The sequence below is a fragment of the Trichomonas vaginalis genome, chromosome II (genome assembly GCF_026262505.1).
Source record: "Trichomonas vaginalis G3 chromosome II, whole genome shotgun sequence".
In the NCBI taxonomy this organism is placed as follows: Eukaryota; Parabasalia; order Trichomonadida; family Trichomonadidae; genus Trichomonas; species Trichomonas vaginalis.
The window spans coordinates 18365349-18385280 of NC_067204.1; the positions used below are offsets into that span (position 1 = coordinate 18365349).

The 19932-nt window shown below is 34.2% G+C and overlaps 3 protein-coding genes and 1 pseudogene across 4 annotated transcripts, besides 3 other annotated features; 1 reads left to right on the forward strand and 3 right to left on the reverse strand.

Moving 5' to 3' along the window:
- Positions 1–161: 161 nt before the first annotated feature.
- TVAGG3_0566080 (protein of unknown function, DUF4106 family) lies at positions 162–983 on the forward strand (the record flags this gene model as incomplete). Its single annotated transcript, XM_051238592.1, has 1 exon — positions 162–983. The coding sequence occupies one exon, from the start codon at positions 162–164 to the stop codon at positions 981–983; it is 822 nt and encodes a 273-aa protein (XP_051096416.1).
- Positions 984–1069: 86 nt separating this feature from the next.
- Positions 1070–7057: a mobile genetic element.
- Positions 6154–6702, reverse strand: TVAGG3_0566100 (annotated as a pseudogene). The gene has a single exon. A coding segment is annotated over exon 1 (549 nt).
- An 899-nt stretch (positions 7058–7956) lies between the features above and the next one.
- TVAGG3_0566110 (intramolecular oxidoreductase activity, transposing S-S bonds) lies at positions 7957–8656 on the reverse strand (the record flags this gene model as incomplete). Its single annotated transcript, XM_051238593.1, has 1 exon — positions 7957–8655. One exon carries the CDS (start codon positions 8653–8655, stop codon positions 7957–7959), a length of 699 nt encoding a protein of 232 aa, XP_051096417.1.
- Positions 8657–9816: 1160 nt separating this feature from the next.
- Positions 9817–11776: a mobile genetic element.
- Positions 11775–19932: part of a mobile genetic element that runs on past the window's edge.
- On the reverse strand, positions 15869–16123 carry TVAGG3_0566140 (uncharacterized protein; the record flags this gene model as incomplete). Its single annotated transcript, XM_051238594.1, has 1 exon — positions 15869–16123. The coding sequence occupies one exon, from the start codon at positions 16121–16123 to the stop codon at positions 15869–15871; it is 255 nt and encodes an 84-aa protein (XP_051096418.1).

Sequence of the window (19932 nt, forward strand, 5' to 3'; positions counted from 1 at the left end):
AATGAAACATTGTTTAAAGTTCATTCAGAACCTAACCAAGATGGAAACAAACCTACTTTTGTTTCTGCAGACGATGGAACTACAATGAGATGGGTCATAAAGCTAATCCAGATAGGTGGTTCATAAACTTACAACCACAATTCCAAGAAGTTGTAGACGCAATGGAAGTCAATGGTGAACCAGATATAGCTGGTATTTTCAGCGCGGCTTTAATGCCATTGAAAGATATGAAAGATGCAGATATTTTGGACCAGTATGAAATGAACATGGCTGATGGAAATATAACACCTGACGTTCTAGAACATTTATCTCAAAGAACTACACAGAACCATAGAGATGGTATATTTGGTGAAGAGTTTAGAAAGAAAGTTAGGGAGATAGAAGGAAGAGAACCTATTGTACATGACCTTGCAAACGAAAGTTTACAAAATGTCATAAAAACTTACTTTGCAGACAATGAACCGAGAAGGGATGAATATTTAAGAAAACTCAAATGGACAGTACCAAATGAAATGTTAGTATTGAAAAACATGTTCCTTGACAAAATAAAACCAACTACAGAAATAAATGACCCAAGACTGAAACATTGGGTAAAAGCTTTCCCATTCACAAAAGATATTATTGGTAACATGGAAAGAAAACCAGAATGGCTACAAAAACATATATTTGGAAACGAGCTTATTCCATATGGACAAGCTCTGTTTGAAGAGCTTGAACCAGAAACTCAGGAAAGAGTCATGCAAACAATAAAGGAAGACTCAAATACAAACTATGACAAAATCTTTCTAGGATATAGGGTACCTGAGATGGGCGACCAGAGCCCAAAGGCAAAAAGGACATGGGAAATTTACAACATACTAGGTGAACATGAGGCAAAGATGCAACAACTTGAAGCAGAGGGCAATGAAGGAAAAAGAAGAGTTAAAAACTCAGTCAGGAAGAAAGTAAAGCTTGGTCGGAGTGGGTTCTATTATGACATATAAATCCAACTATTCTATATTTTTACTCATATGAAATGTACGCCGCTCAGAATATAACGCCAACAGTTTTGGATGCCATGAATGGAAATGTTTCCGAATGGTATAACGAATGCGACAATGCCATTAGAAGGTCAGAAATAGTTCCTGGAACTTACGAATATACAACTGCTGTTTCTTATGGAAACGTAGGTGAGTTTGGAGAAGGTTCTTCAACAACAGTAGATATTGCTTGCGACAGGTTTCATATTATTTCTATTGACAACTCATTCTTATACGTGGAACAAGACATTGAAATAAAACCTTCTGCCAAGTTGTCTGACAAGAAAGGTTGCAATGGAATTTTCTATGTCGGATACCAATATGCTCCAGAAGTTTTCATGGGATAAGATATATTCTAACTCTGACTTAGTTCAAACAGTAACATGGGCAAACTATGAATGGTTCGCTTTGAGAAACTCAGTACAACCACAAGCTAGAGAACAAACAGACCAGTATGCAACTATTGAGAAAATAAAGAAGACTTGACCCTAACGTTCCAGGAGTTTATGTTAACCTTTCTGGACAAAACTGCAGCAGCAGTAACCAAAGTAAAACTGAAACTTAGAGTTCCTTTGTCATCTTTCCTCATCTTCAGGTTTTTAAGATACTTGCCAAACTGGGCAGGAAAAATTTCTATGAACTTACTCCAAGCAAAATAACTTAGTCATTGCACCAACACAAGACCCATTCACTCTTACAGAAGTAGTGGGAACAAATAAAATGTCATTCGCCGACTTTTGCAAAAACAAAGTTGACTTAGACTTTGGTTTCTCAAACCTCAACACTGAAGTAAACTATTATTTCAATGCTGCTGGAGATGCTTGGGACCCAGTTAAGTTCACATGCGAAAAGTTTGAATGCAAGAGAATAGAAAGCAGACTTGCAGTCTATATGTTGGACCCAGATATTTCAAATGCTTTAGCTGCCAAATATATTGCAGTTCCACTTATGTTCCCTATACACCAAATATCTGTCAAAGACTTTGCAGGTGAAGTTGGAAACCAAAGTGCTGACCCAGGTGCAAGAACAGATATTGCTTTAACAACTGCAATGAAACACGCAGATACTATGTTTGTACTGTTCAGACGAACTATAAATGACTATTCTTGTTTCTACAACCCTGGTATTAAATATCATATAAACATAGATGGCAAATATTATCCAAGAGAAGAATATTCTACAGTTGAGGATATGAGGTCATACAACTTGACATTAGATGCTATGAACTTTAACAACAACTCACAACAACCATTAACCCTGAAAATGCAAAGTTCTATTATGCCATATGTGAAAGTATGGACTCATACAGGAGGTCAAAAAACTCAATATACAAATGGAGACCGTTCAAACTTTTGGCTTGGCATTCCATTTGCTGACTCAGAAGACTTATGGTGGTATTTCAACTGTTGGTACAGTTCAAAATACAATATACTGGTGACAGAGACGGTCCAGATGAATTGAAAGCAAAGAAGTTTACAAAACCAATAGCACTTTTCACGGAAGATGCTCTTTTGAAGATTCGTTCGATGAAACCTGCTGGGGCTCCTCAGATTGGCATAACGACAGCTTCCATCGAGCAGATTTTGGCAGCAGGTCAGTAAGTTGTTCTTGAACTGACTTCTCTCCGTCAAATATTGACATACGCCAGTTTTGACATAATATTGTAAGATAAACTTACCTTTAGAAATATCTGTAAGTTTTGTTGTTATATTTTTGTCAACATCAAGAACTTTCACCATTTCAGTTATACCAACTTCTTTGCTTTTATGAAAATATTTAGGTTCAGCAAAGACTGCTATTCTATAACATTTTCCATTGTTTGTGTAAAGAACTATTCTGTCAATGTATTTGTATTGTTTGTGTGTGTAAACTTTGTTCGCTTCAATTCAATAGATATCCGAATAACGTCCATCTTTTATTCTAAGTAAAATGTCATTTCCGAAAAATAGAAGCGTAAGTGTTTCAAAAGGTTTAATGGCGGTGGCAGATGTGAAGTTAAATTCACCAACTCAAACAAACAGTCAAAGTGTTGTTGTCAATGTCAAAGAGAGAGATGTTGAAGTGGGGAAACCATACGAAGACGAAGATGGTATAACAATAGTTCCTGTAAAGAACAACCAACATATCCTGAAGTTAGCAGAGACTTAAGTTCTGTTGCAGATATTCGAAAACGACTACCAACAACTGAAAGACAAACTTCAAAACCAGACTGAGAGGAGAATACTCGGAATGCCAGAAAGGAATTTGACAAAGAAACATTTACCCCTTATAGAGCTACCTGAGCCATCTGAAGTCAAGCTTTTGAAAAATAAATGGTCTCATTTTACTCTGCGTTGTTTGAAGTTGTCAAATATACTCTGTTATGTTTTCCATTTCAGTACGGCAAATCTTCTTTGAAGGTAACGTATTGATACACCTTTTAATATCATAGTGTGTTTGAGGTAAAGTATCTTGAACTATTTGTTTCACATCTTCATTCAGGTGTCATGAAATCGGTAAAGTTTCGCGGTATAGAACCAATTTCTGTCAGATTTGTAATCTTAGCAAGGTCGTAAAAGCTTTTGTTGTTTCTTCTGACTAAATGCAACATAACCAATGATCTCTGTCTTGCTGTATTTTCCATCTCTTCAGTATAGAATCATATACTTATAGTTCTTTTCCTTTCCTTTTGGTACCGAACGTGTATTCTTTTGTGAAGGTTTTGTCTTTTGCCTTCAATGACTTCATCTTTTGCTTCAGATGACTTATCTTTTGCATGAAGTTTCTTTTCCATCTCTTCACGTTCATTGTCTATTTGAATTTCGTCAAGAAGTCTGTAAATATACCAAGCATAAGCGAGGCGAAGCGCATATTGCAAACAGCATTTACTAAAAAGTCTATGAACATACCAACCTCTTAAAATTTATTGGCAATTTTTACGATTTTCATGTGTTTTTAGCAAGACCGAGAGAATTCTCGGTCTAGAGAAATTCTCACTGCTAAAAGTTCTTGCTGGCTTTGGTTTCTGAACCAGTCGTCTGTAGTTGGTAATACTGGAGCAAAACATGCTGTCAAAATACTTTGCATTTGGTACATATCGTCTTTGACGCGAACGAATGAGACGGAGTTGTTTGTTAAACTGAACCACTCATATTCTTCATTTATGGCTTCATGACGATAGCAGTTGTTGTGTTCTCTGTTGTTGACATATCTGTCTTTACATACAAAATAAAAAAAATATTTTTATAAAAAATTAGCGTTATTTTCTTATCTTTCACAAAAGACCAAAAATAAACGCTTTACATGTATTTTTCAGCAACTTCGTCAAATAATTTTATAGCTTTACCTATCTCATCTACTTCAAACGTTTCTTCTATACCTTTCGGGAGCACCATACATTTTCTCAAAAACTTCAAGCAGTTCTGTTCAGCAGCTCCATATCGTTAACGAAACACATTGACTTTATTGACTGTACTGTCATATCTTTTGAGTTATATTATATGTTCTTCTATCTTATATCTTTTTGTATGAAGTCCTTCGTTTCTGAACGATGTAAAGTAAGCCTTCACTGCAACGTTCCGTATCGAATGAACCATATGTTATGAAGTTATATCCAACAATCTGGGTCTAACCATAACAAAACTATTGGTATAAGACTTTGTCTATAAGATATGCTGCAGTTCCATAGAATCTTACCGATATCATAAGCTCAGGATTTCTTGTCAAAATTTTCTGAGTAGAAGCAATTCTAACCCAGTCCTTTGCTTTCTTTCCAAATGGAGATAAAATGTCTGACAAAGAATATTTGTTGTATTTCTTTGAGTATCTTACGTTTAAATCACCAATTCTAACCATTTTTGGTGTCATTGTCTATCTTTTTAACTGTTTCAAACTCAGTGTTTGTCATTTTCTGTCTTTACATACAAAATAAAAAAAAATATTTTACAAAAAACTAACTTTATTTTTCTATCTGTATAAAAGATATGATTTCAGGGATTTTTTTGACGAAGTGTCAAAGTTCTTCTCGTAAAAAATAACAGTATATAATGAAATTTGGTCATTTTTTTACGATTTCAGGGATTTTTTTGACGAAGTGTCAAAGTTCTCTTCGTAAAAAAATAACAGTTATATAATGAAATTGGTCATTTTTTTTACGATTTTCATAGAGTTTTGCGAGTAAGATTTTTTACGTACTCGCATTTTTCACGATTTTCATGAGTTTTGGCGACCCCGAAAAAAGTCTGGGTCGCAATTTTTTACGATTTTCGTACGGAATCTCTATCCTCGGTTTTCTCGGGTAGCAAACATATGAGGAAATTCATGAAATTTGGTCATTTTTTTTACGATTTTCATGAGTTTTAGGCGACTACGTTTTTGTACGTACTCGCATTTTTTACGATTTTCGTACGAATCTGGACCCTCGGTTTTCCTCGGGTCGCAAACATATGAGGAAATTCATGAAATTGGTCATTTTTTTCAGCAAAAATATATTTTAGGTAGGGTAATGGTTAGATCTCACCTCTTTTCTCACTCTTTTTTCACCTCTTTTTTCATGAGGGTCACCAGGTCCCTCGGTCCCTCGGTCCCTCGGTCAACTAACATCTTTTTGAAAATGGTGACAACATGACATTTTGACAACAGTCCAGGAAATAAACTTCATCGTATATGTTTTGTCATGATTTCATCGTATATGTTTTGTCACCTCTTTTTTCACCTCTTGAATTTTCATGAGGGTCACCAGGCTCGGTCCCTCGGTCCCTCGGTCAACTAACATCTTTTTGAAAATGGTGACAACATGACATTTTGACAACAGTCCAGGAAATAAACTTCATCGTATATGTTTTGTCAAGACTTCTTCATCGTATATGTTTTGTCAAGACTTCTTCATCGTATATGTTTTTTCACCTCTTGAATTTTCATGAGGGTCACCAGGTCACTCGGTCACTCGGTCAACTAACATCTTTTTGAAAATGGTGACAACATGACATTTTGACAACAACAGGAAATAAACTTCTTCGTATATGTTTTGTCATGATTTCATCGAAATGAGTGTAAATGTTTTGTCAAACATGAGCGTAAATGACCCAAAAATATATTTTAGGTGAAGAGGTGAGATCTCACCTGTTTTTTCACCTAATTTTTCACCCCAGTTATTTTATAAGCGTTTACATGAATTGTACGATGTATATTTGAAATCCTAAACAGTTTTGTAGCTTCGATTTCCTCTGTCAGTATGTCAAAAGTTTTAACAATGCCGAATGTTTCTTTATATTTCTTCTTGACATCTGAAAGAAGGAAATCGTCAGCTGTTGGATAGTTTTTGTTCAGAAATTCTAACATGTCCATTTTATCTTCTGCTGGTTTCTCTCGCTTCTTTCTTTAAGTCAGCATAGTCGTTTCGCATACGTTCTATCTCTTTGACGGAGTAGTTATATTTCTCATTGCTGCTTTACATTTAGAACATTGTGGGTTCATTTTAGCATTGTACATTGAAATTTGTCCTGCAAGTACAACTATAGCGTCAATGGTTTTCTTTAACTCAAAAGTTGCTGGTTTTATTTGTTCGTTCCATACTTTACCTCTTCTATCTTTATCTCTTATCTGCCATACACATTTGCAACTAACGAAACAAAGTTGTCGTATGTCTTAAATTCTTCAGATTTATATATGTCAATGAAATATACCATATCGCAGTTTTGTCCATGACTTTGTGGTTGCAATGAAATCCAAGAAACTCATAGTTAACCTTACGTATGAACTTCTTTATTTCTACTGAGTCAGTTGCTTTGACTTCTATTTCTTCAAATTCTGGAATAGTAAGCTTTTTGTTGTTGGATTTCAGGAAGTTTAGGTAGATGGTCAATAATATCCTGCATGTCATAAAGATATTCTTCATTTGTTTCATCTTTTGCAGTGCAATCTAAATCTCCTTGGAGAAGTTCCTGCTTTATCTTCTGGATTTCTGTTTCGAAAGTATATGAAGAAGGAATGAACTTTTCATCTCAACTAACATTGAAGTTGGGTTCATGACTAACGAGTTTGGTGCTGTTGTTGCTAACATGTTCTTAAATAAAAATAAAAATATTTTTTTAAAAAATACTAATCACTTTTTTGGTTGTGCGAATTTTCACCGGGTCTGACAATTTCTACTGGACCTGGAGCGTCAGCAAGTGTTGTAATAATGAACAATCATGACGCAAGGGTCTTCAACAGGGATAAGTGTCTTAATAAGATGGTTTCTGATTATTGGAGATAATGTGTATTATAATTGTAAATGATGATTTCCCTCTTTATCTGTTTTCGACGCTACGTAAACATTTCCTGTTTTATCACGACCAAAGCAAAGTCTCTGAAGTAAGTTACTGCTGTTGCATCGCTTGGTTTTGATATATCTTTAATCTGTTGATGTTACTTGGATCTGTCATTTCAAATGAGATAAAAAAAAATTTTTTCATATCATTTTTTTATGCAAATTCAAAAAATTCTCAAATCAATCTTACAACTCGATATCTTGCTTATACCAAACAAATCATCGATTTATTACCTTTAACATGGAAAAATTAAGAACATCATTTGAGCCATTATTAGAATATTTCCATGAGAATACTTACAGTAAAAGAGATGTTATTTCAAATTCTTATATAGAGAAGCATTAAATAATAAAGTTTTATAATCAAATTCAAAATCATATGCAAAAATATAGTTTCCTTCTTTCAATCTTATACACTTAGATTATTCAAAGAAAACAAAGTATGATATCTATAAGATGGACTTATTTAAAGCAAATTTCTTCATATTAAATTAAAAATATTGTAAAATTAGATCTTTCTATCATATATGAGGTCTTAAAGAAAGTGAAATTAAAACTGAATAATATTAATTTTTATAAAAAAATAATTTCGCTTCACAAAAAGAAAAAAAGAAAGAAAATAACTAAATTAATCAGAGTTCGTCATCCTTAACTGTTCTGGTGTCCACTCTGGCTTTGGAGGCATGCAGCTTTGATTGGTTGCGTTGAATTATCCTTCAAAAGCTGTGCCATCAAATACAAGCTTCTGCCGCTTTCCAATTGGGATGGATGTGTCTTATTTGTGGCTGGGAACATCCATGCGTAAGGATAAGTCTCATTTCTCCAGATTGTAACAGGGATATCGTTGCATGAAGCGTTTACTGTAGCGAAAACGACGTGGGAGATGGAAGACTTCTTTGCCCATGTCGCTGTCTCGTAAAACAGGTCTTCTACCTCTTGGCAGTTCTTGCATGGCCATCCGTAAAAGTTGACAATGAAATCTTTCTCAGTATTCTCTAACTGCTTCTTAAGATCGGCTCCGGAGAATGTCATGAGAGGGTATCTGGCTCTTGTTGATGAAACTGGAGTTTCGATGAGGGTTTCTTTGATTTTTCCACGGAGATGGTCCATCGCGAACAGGGCAACAGCATTAGGTGATGGATTGCCTTTGAAAATCCACTTCTTGTAGTTGTATTGGTCGACTTGGAAAAATCCGTAAATTGGGAGGCTGAAGTTCTGAATATTGAGGCGGGAGAGGTTGACTTTGAGGGCTGTAGCATCGCCGTAGCGAATTGGAATCTTTGTAGACTCATCGGTGTTGATTTTTTCGGAAACTCTGTCGAGAACTTGGCGAACTTCGGCCATCATTTGAGATTAGAGAAGTCGTAGATTGTGGCGAAGTACATGGCCTTGTTATCGTTGCTAACTGCGTTAAATGTGGAATTTCATGATTTCATACTTGGAATCTATGTTCTTTTCGATGAAATCGGAAAGAGATTTGGTAGTATCTTAAATGGATCGCCAGGATATGAGATATTCTTATCATCTTGAGTTCTAATAATCGTAATTCCTGGGAAAGGTGCATTGAATGCATCAGCAAGCTCGGCTGTTTGTGTGACCCACATATGTGACTTCTTCATGAATTTTGCACTGACAATTGACAAGATTTTATCGAGTTTTGCGTTGATATCAGGAAGAGCAACGATAATTGTAGCATTCATCTTTTCAACGATGGAGCGTGCTTCATCAACTTGATTTACGTATTTGTATTTAGAAGCAGTGACGTTGCAAACATAGAAATATGCTTCTCTTCCTTGTGTAGTGTTAGGAAGCTTTGCAATTTGTGTTCCATATCTAAATGCAAAGAGTTCTGGATATGTATCAACACCAAGTTCATCAGCAAGATCTGTGGCGTGACGAGCACTCAAAACAATATAATCTGCTTTACCATGCGATCTTTCAGCGGCGTAACGATATCCTTCAATCATTCTCTTGCAGTCATCATTATCCTTATCGTAGAAAAGAACAAGCGCTAAGTCATATTGGTCAATAGTATTCGGAACTCTAATTCACGCATATAACGAACTGGATCGTTTATACTTTTGTGTAATCTTTTTCCTGGCCTACGGCGTGAAGATGCCAAGGCAAGGAAAAGAGAAAGGAATGAAAAGAGCATTTCTTAAAAAGTGACAAATAATTTGGTTGCGACGTTACGAAGTGTTTTTCATTCACACTAACTAATGTAACATTTGAATATTGTATGCCATAAAAATACTTTTTAGAATATAAATGTTCGATAAACACTCCAAAAAAATCTCGATTTTCCCTGAATTGAATTTTGAGACTTAATTTTTTATAAAATAAAACTTACATTAGCTATGATTTTCAAACAAACCATAAAAATAGTCTAATCAGTGTTCAATTCAGATTCAAATTATCAAAGTTAATTTAATTTTCATATAGATAATGAGTTTGATTGGTAACTTTGATTTATATAAATTTGTGTGCTCTTCAAGCCGCATATTCTTAGGTAAAAAAGGGGGTTGCGTCCTAAGGCGTCCTAATGTAAATTTCTCAAAAATTGTGATATTTACATCACATTTTTGAAGGTTTATGGGCGCGTCCTAAGGGAAATTGAATAGCTAGGGCGTCCCGAATTTTCATTCTAAGATTTAAATATATTATATACTTAAGTATAATACAAGCAATATAAAAATTAAATTTTTATTATGTTAACTTATATAGAAATTTTTTTGAATTATCGTTGATTTATTGTAATCTTTCCAGGCTATACTTTTGAAATCAACTTTACCTGTCATACGCATTAATGTAGTAGATGTCCAGATGTAGCTATTATATCCCAGCAACATTGGTATTTTATCATTGTAAGATATCAAAATGAAGCGTTTTTTCAATATAATTTTTCGTAAATTTTTCAAAAATAAGATGGTAAAAAAGCCTCGACTTGCTCGAAAAATAACAATTTTTTTACTTTGTAAAAATAACCATTTTACAGCATGGGCAGCTATTCAATCACTATTTCTTTTTCTACAAGTATATTTTTCAAAAAAAATTAAGATCAAATTCGACAATTTCTTGATGAAAGCAAAAATATTACACATACTTCTAGATGCATGGGATAAAATATGCAATTATTCAATCAATTCGCCATGATTTGAAAAAAAAATCTAAATTTGATAAAAATGTAGAAATTTTTTATTTTTAACTTGAGATTCGATTTTTTGATCCAATTTGTGAATTTTTTTTTGATCGGAATTTCAATTAATTTGTTGATCAAAAATGACCTCACAATGTTTTGATCATAAGTGAAGTCATCTTCATGGGTATTTAGAAATTCCAAGAGAAAATTGCTTATTTCTCGCAGATGTAATATCTGAGAAAATCGGATTTAAATATTCATAGAAACCCAAATCATTCTCCGGTTCGAATAATTCATCTGTTGCTTTTTCTGTTTTTTCTATGAATTTTAATAATTTGATTGATAAATCTTCATCAGGAAGAATTATTGCTGCATTTGTGATAAAAATTCCATATTGAGGTAATATGGCAATAATTACATTTATAAAATGTAATTTTATCCAAAATTTTTTGGCAAATTCGCATAATAGCATTAATATTTTGAAAGCTGAGATTAAACCTGTGATTACTTCTGTAACTTTTGGAAAATCATCGCAATTTAATATCTCTTTATATTGAATTGAGAAATAAAAAAAAATCAAATGGATTCATTTCTTCAATTTCAAGGAGATTGTAAAAATTGATAGAAGTGTTATTGCAACAAATTGTATTTGCAGCAAAAAATATCATTTGCTCGATTCCATTTTTGGAAATAAATTTGCTGAACAATGTTAAATTAAAACAGTTGCTTAATTTTTCTTCATTGTTTTCATAAAAAAGTAACAAGTTTGCAACTGAAATTTTCAAAATTTTGATAATTGCCAGTTATTTCAGTAAATATATATATTTGCTTTTCTCATCTAAAAATGGCAAAATATTGATTTGCAATATTAACTAAAGTTTGGGATAAATTGTTCCAGTTTGATTTTACAATTTGTGAGCACATTATGTAATATGTAAATTTATCCGCTTTGTAGGAATTTAAAATTGTTTGTTGTTCTGTTTCAGTTAAATTACTGAATTTTTCAAGATTAATATTGTGATTAAAAATAGAATCTTGAAACATTCTGATATCTTTTCAATGTTTTAAAACGGATGCTAAAAAATGTAAAAGAACTTCATCAGTCACTGTGATTTTTTTTGAAAAATTTATCCCAATTCAAGCATCAATTGATCTTTTGTCATTGTACTTATGCATTGATAAAGTTGATTTAATGAATCCGAAGAATAATCATTATGCTTGACTAGTTGAGTTAGTTGATACAGACTGTCGTCAGCCATTTTAAAAAAATGAATAAAATTGTATAGTAAATTTATATTTGTGAAATTTGTGACGCTACATTCAATCTAAAAAAAAAAAAAAGTAGTGGGGCCTCCAGGCACTTCGTGCCCTCTAGCCCTGAAGATGTTAGTATAAATGAAGTTTTTTGGGTACTGGGGCTTCCAGGCGCGTTGCGCCCTCTAGCCCATAAAAATTTTTGGTAGAGCACTCAAAATAGTATAACTTTATCCGGACAAGTAAGGGTCTATCGTCGCTACAGGAAAAGTTACAGGCGTTCCAAGGAAGTATACTTGAGAAGCCTTTTCTGTCACTTTTCAGGGAAAAAACATTTTTATTATTATTATATAAATGAATTTTACAAAACCACCGTTACCGTTCTTTGGAAATAAGAGTAAATGTAAAGATATTATATTGAGAGAACTTAAGAAACTACCGAATGTCTAACATTTGTAGATTTGTTCGGTGGAAGTTTTCTATATATTCCCATTTGTGCCATACAATATTCCCAGACTCAAAGTTATATGCAATGACTTCGACAACTATATGGACCGTCTCAAACATATACCAGACACAAACAATATATTGAAAGCGTTAAAAGAAAAGATACCTATAGGTAAGATGGAAGCTTACCATTAGATAAGAAAAATATTGTGAGAGAGGTTTTGAAAAAAGCAGAATATATAGACTGGGATAGTATATCTGCTAGACTATTATATAGTGGTTCTATAAGAGTTCATGACATTGAAACACTTATGTCAAATGTTTTATATCTTAACTATACAAATGTTTTCAAAGAGGACATAGAAAAATATATTGAGGTATAGAGTTTGTGAGATGTCGTTGGACAGAGTTGTATGAAAAATATAAAGACAAGGAAAATGTTTTCTTTATAGTGGACCCGCCGTTCTATAACACATGGGATTTTCAATACAAGTAGACTGGACTTTGAGAGACTCTTTAGAAACTTTAGACGTTTTACATAACCATCCATGCTTTTACTTTACATCCGATAAAAGTGGTTTGGAAACCGTTATGAGATGGTTAGAGGACATACATGACTATGAGTTTAGATATGACAAGATAGAAATGAGAGAGGTCCTATAAACCGGAGAGAAAGTGTCATAACAAAGAAATTTTACTAGTAAGTAAATGTGTGGTTTGAAATAGGACTACTTTTTTAGGTTTTTTCCATTGTGTCATTTATTTATTTGACGTGGCAGAAAAACAGAGAATATGAAGATGAACCAATGCCTGCAAATGTTCAGCATATGTACTCGTAAGAGATATTTTTATCTAATATTAAATGGACGCACAGAACTTAGCGAATGCACAGCAACCTGGACAACCAAACCCAGAGAATATTCCAAATGAAGTTAGAATACAAACTGCAATGGCAAACTATGGTCAAGTGCCAACAATGTACAAATGCAAACTGCCATGTCAAATGACGCTGCGTTAGGTTTGCCACCATGGTATGCAAATATTGAGATGGAAAGAGTTTTATACAAACCCTGAAGTGGGATATAAACAACTTTATGCAGATGACGCGAACACAGGAGTTGACCCAGAATATGTTTTCTACCAGAGGAGAAACAGAATGTATGAGCTCCAGTTAAAGAATGCTATGGAACTCAACAGGAAACGTAAGAGACTAGGCGGACATTAGATTTTTACATATAGTAAAATGGGTTTCTTCAGTAGTATTGGAAACTTCTTTCGAAATGTTGGAAGAGGTATATGGAATGGAAAATAAAACCGTAGGAAGAGGAATTTGGAACGGAGTCAAAAATATTGGTAAAAGAGTAGGTCAGTTCGTTGGTATTATACCTAAAGACCCTGAACCAGAAGAAACAAGCTCCTGTTATACAACAGCCTGAACCTGCACCACAGTCAAGTTGGCAACCAAATCCAACACCTCAACCGTATTAAAAAATTATATTTTTACCGTTCGATAGTAGTTGTATATGAAACTAAGTTCTAAGTAAAACGCATGGTATAATGGAATTATTCTTTTTCTTCCATCTGTAGTAAACCATACTTGAAAGTCTGAAATACTTCCACTTGGTGGTTCGTATAACTTTGTAGTTTTTCGTAAAAGTCATTTGCCAAGCATAAGAAAGAGTTTTGGGCGCCAGAAAATGAAGCATGAACAATAATAGCAGCTGGGTCGAAAACATTTTATATGTTCCATTAGGGTTTTCGACTTCATAAAAGTCTGGGGTACTGGATATGCTGCAGGCTGATTTAACATCCTCATAAATCTATACCATGCCAAGTTGTTATATTTTGTAGAAATATAAACGTTTTCTCCAAGGTCTTCTATTCTATTGATTTTAACAGTTGCATTTTTCCTTCATAAATAATATCGAGATGGTATTCTCCTTCTGTCAATTTATACTGGTTTGCATATTCGATATAGATATCGTTTATTTTTTCTTGAAAGCTTGAAGAGTTGTTTCTAAGTTTACAAGCAAACTAACTTGTAAAAGTTTTCCCTGTTCAAATTTCTCATACGTACGTTTTTCTTTGTTATAGTATCGAACTTCAAAACCGGACTGTAAATGGGAAACCATGTATGGCTTCTGAAATGAACTTCATTCTACGAAAGCCAATAGCTTTTGTGACGGATGGGTCTCTTAACCATCTTAACGGGTAGTCAAAACGATAGCCTTCATGCTTTACGGTCTCTGTCTCAAACTTTTGACCGACATTAGTAAAAAGTTCATCTAATGGTTTAGTTGTAGCAACTCTAGAATTTTCTTCTATTGAAAGCATATTTTATCTAGAATAAAAATGTCAAATGAAACAGCGTCTATGAGAGAAATACAACACAACCGACAACTCATTATACAAGCTCTAAATAAGAACACAACAAACTTTTCAAACTATTCTAAGATATCTGAGTCATTGAAAGAAGGAAACTTAAAACTGACATTAAACCCAATGACAGATGAGTTTCTATTTCAAGACAATAAGAACTATACTGTCTGTATAAATCCAACAAAAGGAACTTAAACGAGAAACCTATAAATGAACTTCTTTTGAAAGCAGATGTTGACAACAAAAGCTGACAAAGAATATGTAGACGATGCAATAGCAAAAGAAGAAGAAAGAGCTAACAAAGCTTATGCAACAAAAAACATACTCATCCTGAACTAGCAGACAAAACATATGTTGACAATAAAATGTCAAGTGAAGTGACAAGAGCTGAAAACGAATATTCTAAAAAGACTCATATACATTCTATACTGATATTACAAACTTACAAGAAACCTTAAACAGGAAAAGTGCCGTTGGACATACACATACCATTGCAAATATTTACAAACTTACAAGAAACCTAAACAGGAAAAGTGCCGTTGGACATACACATACCATTGCAAATATTACAAACTTACAAGAAACCTTAAACAGGAAAAGTGACGTTGGACATACACATACCATTGCAAATATTACAAACTTACAAGAAACCTTAAACAGGAAAAGTGCCGTTGGACATACACATTACCATTGCAAATATTACAAACTTACAAGAAACCTTAAACAGGAAAGTGACGTTGGACATACACATACAAGTTTTACAACTTTACAGCAGATGATATTACACTAAACACAACCTTGCCAAGTAAAGGTCCAACAATACCACCGGCAACAAGTCTTGTAGATACTTTGATGTCTAATGACAAAATATTATACATCTAAGACAGGAACTCAATGTGCTTAAACAAATTTTGCCGAATCTTATTTACCCGGTTGGCTCATTATATGTTTCAATGAACTCTCTACAGACCAGAAGTGTACTTGGTTTTGGAACTTGGACTCAAATAGTCGACAGGTTTTTGTATTGTGCAAACTCTTCAAAGGAAACAGGTGGAAGTAAAACGATTTCAGGTGAAAACTTACCTGCACACAGTCACTACATAGATTTAAGTACATCTCGAGAAGGTTGGCATAAGCATAGATATTGGGAATGGTCAAGAATGACAAAAAGTAAAGGATATGATGTTAAAGACGACGTTCAGTTGCTATAAATTGTTACTGGAGTGACACTCAGGGAGGAGGAGACCATTCACATTTCGTTTCAGGATATACACAAACAACGGGACAAAGTAAAGACTACATGCCACCTTACATGACAGTTTACGCATGGTATAGAATTGCTTAGTCGTCATTTTCAACTTCTTTAGCATATTCGTCAGGAGTTGTCTTATATTTGTTAGGAACTGTCTTTGAAAGTATACCACCTTGAACTTTGACAAGTTTGAAACGAGGTCTGACAATAGTAGTTTTATCTTCTGCTTGCAGTCTGTACATTTTGCCATGTTTGCCTAAAACTTCATAATATTCTCTTGTATACTTTCTTCTATTTTTACGAACACGAATTGTGAGTACCTGTCGGGTTCCCATTGTTGTCATAGTCAATAGTATTTTCATATGGGTCGCGTTTAGGTATTTCTATTTTTACTTTGTCACCTTTCTGAAGTTTAAGCCCGGCATTCTTTCTTGTTTGTCTCTTTTGACTAAATTATTAAATATATAGTCTTTCTCTAAGTCAGGGTTGTTTTTCATTTCTTCGGGGGAGTGGTTCCCAAACCTTTTTGTTTACGGTTATTGTAAATATTTAAAACTTGTCTCATCTTTGCCATGGAGAAGTGTCTATATTTGTCGTCATATGACATTTCATTTGCTTCACCACCTTGTGGTTGGTTTAAGTCTCTTAACATTTTTATACAACCGTCAATGACACCAAGAGCAGAATGGTTTTGGTCGACAATGAAATATTGGTTTACATTTTTTGAACGCAGATAGTTTTTTACATCGTCTGATTTGAAAGAACTTTCACAGTCAGATGTCAGTTTTGTTGGATGGTATTTGTCAACGAATATTGTCAAAGCAGTTTCACATCTAAAATATTTTTGGACCATAATGGTATGGCTTCACAGTATCTTGTGTTTTGACCAAACAATATTAACCAGTATGGTGGTCCATCTGTTCTAACTTCGGAATGTTTTCCAAGATATCCATAAAACAAGCATTTGGTGTTGAACTAAAGATTTTTATCATGAGTGCTTTCTTTGTCGCTATTGGGTCGCTTGTTTGATTTAGTCATTTTTAACCCATAGAAATGGGTCCTGTTTGAATTTGTCATTTTTTAACCCATAAGAAATTGAGTGATTTGGATTGCAGGGTCGCATCTAGATTTTACCCGCAGTGGAGACACATTAGCCAGAGTGTATTTGAAGTTGGAAGGAAGTATTTTGAGTACATTAGGTATACTGAAAGAGAAGCACAACTTAGTTATAAAACAACTGTACAAGAAAAGGTTGGGATGTAGCACGAGATGCAACAAATCTTATTCCAAATCCTGAAGACAAGAGAAAGTTCAAGGTAAGGATGGCATGCAATGTAGGAAGACAAGCAGGAAACTTATATAAAAAAGCAAATGACTACTTAACCAAGCAGAGACACTATATGGACCAAGGTGAAATATTCTAACAGAGGATATAACCATGCACAACAGTGGGTAAAAATAACAACCTCAAACCGCCTCAAACTTGGGAATTAAAATTTTTTACTGAGATGAAATGAACAATACAGCATTGAGACAAATTGGTTCAAGATGGATTTGTCGCTTCCAGCAGTTCACAACCGTGTTTGTCAAGTTCTTCCTATACATCAGGAAGTTTTAGACCGACTTAAAAAACCTCAACAACCCAGTTGAAAACAAACCAAACTAAAATTTTTTACTGAGATGAAATGACCGGAAGAAGTTGAAACGGTAGATTTGACACACAAAACAAAAAGTTCAGAACCATTGTCAAAACCTGTCAAAGAACTTACAGATGAAGAGAAAAATTCAATAATAGAAAGTCCAGGTCTGGAAATACAAACCCTAACTACAAAGTCACTTTTCATAAAAATGGAACGGCAAGTATCTCAAAAAAGAAACAGACTCTCACAAATAAAATATTGAAGTCTGAAGGAGCTTTCCGAGACAACAGATGGAAAAGTTTACTTCACTGACAACAGTTCATTATAGAACATCTCATTGACTTAACGAGTCAGAAAGATATCTTCTAAACTTTACAACCAAACACAAAAAGTTGTAAAGGAAAACAAAAAACAAATGTCATATATATTTATGAAGATGTTGACGACACAACTTTCCTGCGAGGTGAAGGATAAGTCAGAGTAAACCGAAAAGTGACGAAAAAACGCGTAGAAGAAGAGAAACCAAAAACTGAAGATAAACCAAAAACCAAAGTTTAGTTCCAAACTAAACCAAGTCAACCTTCATTAGCTGGTATGGGTTGGCGTCAAAGACTTATTGCAGCAGGCGTTATGTTAATAAAGAGAAAAAAAATATTTTTTATTTTTATAAAAATGCCCCATATAGAATGGATAGAAAATCTGCTAGAATAAAAAGCAGAGTTGCAAAAGATATGGTTGGAGAGTTTCGAAGAATTTTAAATATAGGAAGGGAAGACCCATTAAAAGTCTATGACAAATTGTCTGGTCTTCGCTACGAAATGGATTTGGAAACAGCACGTGCAAATTATCCAAACAGACTAGAGAGGTTAGAAGAAGAACGTCTTATGGACATGCCTTTCGATGTTAGTGAACCTCAAGTTGAAGGACACGACGGCTTTGCAGATTCTACTGGAAACATGACGAACAATTGCATCCTTTGAGAAGGAAAAAAGGTAGTGCAGAGGATGGTCATGCTCCCATGGAAAGAACAAGATATGCATATGAGAAGTACCGTGAAGTTAGAAGTCAAATTACTTCTGGTCGAACCTTTACAGTAAACTTGACGAAGGAAAGAACAAAAAGAAGGCTTCATGGTGTACTTGCTGCCATACAAGACGGAAATAAGAAAGGACACAATCTCAGATTGACCATAACAGATTTGGATGGTCACATTTACTATGCACATGGCAATGAACAAACAGCTGCAATGCTTCTTGACGCTTTCAAGACTACAAAGAGAGAACAAATGGTTGACTCCCGACTCAGACATTTGAATGCAATTGAAGGAATTGCAAGTGTCAAGTTCGAATGGTACCAACCTAACCCTCAAGCAGTCAGACAACATGCTGGATACTTCCCCTTCAGAAATAAGTCTGACATTGACTTGACAACTACAACAAATTCTTCTCCGAAGTCAAATCCAAAGTGAAGGTACTATGAGAGAACATTGACGCACTCATGACGAACGAAAGAAGGATACAACAAACTCATTGAAATGGAATGTGTCGGTGAAAAGATGGGCTGTTTTAAGCTAGATAAGGTATTTTCCGAAGTTCATGTCCTCTCCAAGCGTAAGTACTGGGGCATACTGAAGACGGCACAGAAATAAAACATTGCATGAAGTAAAAACGTTTTTCAAAAAGTGACATTTTTTTTATTTTATTTGAACTGTACGCTGAGTTTGTTGGAGAAGACCGTTGGGAAACTTGTTTGTTAGATGAGAAATATGAAATGGCATACCATTTTAAAACAAATATATTTTACATATATTAAATGCTTCAGGTTGAAAAACAAAGAACAAAAGTAGCAGATACAAAACCGTTAGACTATATCTTTACAAATGCTGTAGGACTATTTCAGATGAAGAAATTTCATCCCGAGCATACAGTTTGACTATCCAATTCGTTGGCTTCAAAGTCCTTCAGATGCAAAGGCAATAGGATTTAGAAGAGTTTTGTTTTCAAATAGAACTAACGCATTTATGTTCGCAGTATATTTTCATGTGGCAGTATAAAGGTCCATTTCAATAGAACAATTTTGATGAAATGAGAATCTTTACAGTTCGTTCAGACGAAAGTCTTGAGAAAACTCTAAATGACTTTCAAACTCAAATGAACAAATACTATTGGGAATTTCAAGAAAAATACGACTCTTTACTAAATGGAACATACTATCTGAAACTAGAATATGACAAGATGAACTCCACCGTTTCATTTCAAAAGATTGAAATTAACCCTCAAGAGATACAGAGTTTTTATTTTGGAAAGTAGACAAACGTTCTTGGGCACAATTTCTTCGGTTACTAAACCAGAACGAACCATTACCACCAGATGGTCCATTTAAATTTATACTTCCACCAGCAGATTTGACAGTTTATAGAAACGTTGTTTGACCCTCAAAATGTTTATGTGTCATGCAAGTTTCAGTTCAAGCAACAATAGTTTTCTATGTATTGGTAAGACTTTTATGACTTT